Source organism: Canariomyces notabilis (assembly GCF_033297395.1).
Source record: "Canariomyces notabilis strain CBS 508.74 unplaced genomic scaffold N656scaffold_42, whole genome shotgun sequence".
Taxonomy (NCBI): domain Eukaryota; kingdom Fungi; phylum Ascomycota; class Sordariomycetes; order Sordariales; family Chaetomiaceae; genus Canariomyces; species Canariomyces notabilis.
In genome coordinates this window covers 39,818-43,192 of record NW_027041864.1, presented here as the reverse complement: position 1 = coordinate 43,192, position 3,375 = coordinate 39,818, and the positions used below count along the sequence as shown (strand labels likewise).

The 3,375-nt window shown below is 52.3% G+C and overlaps 2 protein-coding genes across 2 annotated transcripts; both read right to left on the bottom strand.

Moving 5' to 3' along the window:
* Positions 1–35: 35 nt before the first annotated feature.
* Positions 36–1,662, bottom strand: N656DRAFT_741730 (uncharacterized protein; the record flags this gene model as incomplete). Its single annotated transcript, XM_064812822.1, has 4 exons — positions 1,454–1,662; positions 830–1,401; positions 399–776; positions 36–299 (listed from the first exon to the last, which is right to left on the bottom strand). Coding segments are annotated over exons 1-4 (1,299 nt in total), but the record flags the coding sequence as incomplete, so codon positions are not given.
* A 125-nt stretch (positions 1,663–1,787) lies between these two features.
* N656DRAFT_785228 (uncharacterized protein) lies at positions 1,788–2,685 on the bottom strand (the record flags this gene model as incomplete). The annotated part of the gene is made up of 1 exon (XM_064816333.1): positions 1,788–2,685. A coding segment is annotated over exon 1 (150 nt), but the record flags the coding sequence as incomplete, so codon positions are not given.
* Positions 2,686–3,375: the final 690 nt, after the last annotated feature.

Sequence of the window (3,375 nt, the reverse complement as noted above, 5' to 3'; positions counted from 1 at the left end):
AATGATAGAGGGCTTGTTCCTGAAGTCGATTTCTGCAGCTCATCGATAATACCGCAGAGTAACATTGTCTTGCCCTTGCCGGGATCGCCCTTGATCCAGAGCAGGTTGCTGTCCAGGCTATTGCGCCATTGTTGGAATTCAGTGTTGTCAAGGATCCAGTGATACGCGTCTCGTAACAGGCCACCTTTCGTGTTTTGGATGCGCTTCTTGTCGTCGCGCGGGTCGGTTAGGCGGAGGTCTTGGAGGCATTGCGTATCCTTCTCATCTCGGTGAATCTCCTTGCGCAGAGTGTTGCCATCCTGGACAGCTTTGTGGGTCTTCTCTTGCACAGCGATGCTGCTTTGAAGAGCTTGATGAATATCTCCAAGTAGCGCTTTCCTTTCTTCCGCTTTCTCGACAAGCTTCCCTAGGAGGCTCTTGGTATGCTGACTGTTAAACTGATTCAGATCAGTCTGAAGAGTTGCCTCGGTATCTGTGACACTCTTCAGATAGGCATCCCAGTCGTCGACCTTCGCAAGGCCACGGAGAACGATCCAGGTTTTATGCCGGTAGAAAGAGCAAACGCTCTCCATCTGATACAGAAGGAGAGCCTTGTAGAGCTCAACGATCCTGTTTTCCAACTGAAGCTGGACAGACTTGAAGCTCTCCTTCCCTACCACAATGTTGTTCTGGCTTAGGATATGTTCGGTCAAGGCACAATACCAGTCCATCCGGGAGATAACATGCACGATGCCCGCCAGGTTGGACTCTATTGCTTCAGCAGGATTCAGCAGGATCTGGATGGAGGTTAACCAACACAACTATTGGGCGGCCGTGTACGGATACGTACCTGCAGTCCAATGCAAACACCAGCCCACGGCAGCGCTGCTTGCGGTATATTCTGGATCGCCAAGTCGACCATGGCCTTGGCTGAGAGAACGAATTGGACGGCATCCCCGACTCCCTGCGTGATCTTCGACAGCTTGGAAATCTTTGCTTGACCTTCCTCTACCAGCTTTCTCATGTGCGCCTGCCGCTGGCTCGGGTCTTTCAGTGTTGCGGAAACGTCGACGGCGGGTTTACCAGTCCTGTCCCCTAGAACTCTGTCCAGGGTTTCCATGTACGACTCGACAAGCTTTGCGGTGTCCTTGTCCTCCGCGAGGCAGTTGTATGCGGCGTCCCAGAGTCGCTGGGACGTAGGAAGGACAGGAGTCAATTGCTCTGATGCGGACTCGATCGCTTTTAGCTCGGCTCGGGGTTCAATGGATGGTGCGGGAGGTGGAGCTTGCGACGTAGCGGCTGGCTGGTGATGCGCTGTTGTTCTTGCGTCTATATTGGATCGGTGTACGTCATCATGGTCGCCGGGCGCGGGGGTAGGACTACCCGCCTCTACCGTGGTGCCAGAAGGTGTTGTTGGTCCGTCTGTTGGACATGTCAGTTTTGACAAGGCAATCCAGCGCTCGTCTCAACGTACTTGTGGAGTGTGTGGCAGATGGAGCGGGCGAGGTTGCACCATGACGTCCAGAAGGCTTTTTTAACCACCTCCTCAGCGAATCCATAATTTCTTTCACGTGTATAGCTTCAGCGAGGATATTTATCCAGGAAAAAAGAGGCCATCGCAACAGCAGCGATTTTGTGAAGTTGGCGGCTGCATTTCGCGCGGTTGCCGCGGAGCGGAGCTGAAAGATGCAGCTGTCCCGCTTGGCGGACGCCCAAGACGGAGTTGTGGCGCTGCGAGCACTCGGTGCAGGTCGATGCAATTGGTGAAGTCTGCATTAGCCTGCTCTCAGGTGGCTGCGCTGCGGCTAATGCCAATTGGCTGTTGCGACATGACGTGGCATTGTGCTACTGCTGCTTTTATCGCTGACACCCTTGGCTTCCGTTGCTGATGAACGCCGTCCCGCTTTGTGGAGGCTACAATCTCACACACAATGAGGCTTCAATCGTCAGGAAGTGGGTGGAGAGGTGGTTTAGATGAATTCGAGTCCTGGTGCCTATGATTTCTTAGTTCAATAGCTCGGCCCCCTACATGATGAGGTATTGGACGGCCGTGTGCCCGGCCGCGGCGGTATGGTAGAGCGGCCTCCGGTCCTCATTATCCTTCGCCTCCTTATCGGCCTGCTGCTCGACGAGGTAGACGACAGCCCTGTGCCCAGCCGCGGCTGCTCCACGATCTTTCTCTCTTTACACTGTTGTGTGATATATCCACGAGTATAGTGGCCTGTGCGGCAGCTGCATTTGCAGTTCTATCCTTGTTCCAACCCATCTACACATTTCGGAAGTGTCAAGACAGCTTGAATGGTAGAATTGATATGTAGCTAACATTTGGACTGCCTTAGACCGTTTCCGTATAAGGGAAGTACAGAGAAAGTGGTCTTCGGCCGGATTAGCTGAGGGCCGCCTAACTGATTGACCGTGGTGGTGTGGAGCTTGGTAAGTTAGGTGGTATTTGGGCGGTCAGTGAAAAATACGTGTAAAGACAGCTAGGCTAAGTAGGCGGTGTAAACGCGGTGGGCAGGAGACAGTTACAGTCAAAAACCAACAAGGAAGACAGTACGAAGACGGTGGGCAAGGATACTCAGAATGGTAAATCTAGGTAGACGGTGTGCTAGGCGGTCGGTGAGAAGACTGGTATTGTTCTAGGCCCATCAGGAACGCGGTGAAGCGTCTTACAAGCGTAGTGTGAGAGCAGAGGGTGCAGGCAGGGTTTGCAACCTTCAGGGGGCCCGGCCGGCCAAGTTTGTACTGTACAGTAGATGGCGAGAGAAAGTTGCCCTCTCGAGGACCTTGGTTTAGAAGAACCAAGGTGAGGTTGGGGGCATGCGCTAGGCCATAACCTTATCTTATCTATTTACATCAATCTCCTTGCTTCCACACTGGTATCACTATTTTCTCTTTTGTAACTGACTGCTTCTTTACTATTGTCGGAGTAGGATTGATACTTAGGAACTACTCTTAAGCCAACGGATAGGCCGATCTCCATCCCAACGAGGGCTGCCAAAGTGTAGTGGATTGACCGGGTAGGTAGTATTTAGGCGATAAGCAAAACATAAAGAGGATGGCTAAGTGAAGTAGGCGGTGTAAAAGGCGGTGTATAAAACGGTGGGCAGGAGATAGGTTACAGTTCTTGGAGCAAACAGAGCTTGGATATGTAGCTAACTTACGTAAGTAGGCGGTGTGCTAGGCGATGGGTGGGAAGACTGATACTGTCGTAGGCTAATTAGGAAGGCGGTGAACTGGCCTTCACTGTCTGACGTATCTTATAATTGCTTGATTCAGGGCCCAGGAGTCCTGACGGACTCCTGGGATATTGTACGGCCCGCCACAGGTTACGTATCCTGAGTTGGGGTATAGTCAGGTTATGGATTTTGTGGAGGATGTATGGAAAGAGAAGGG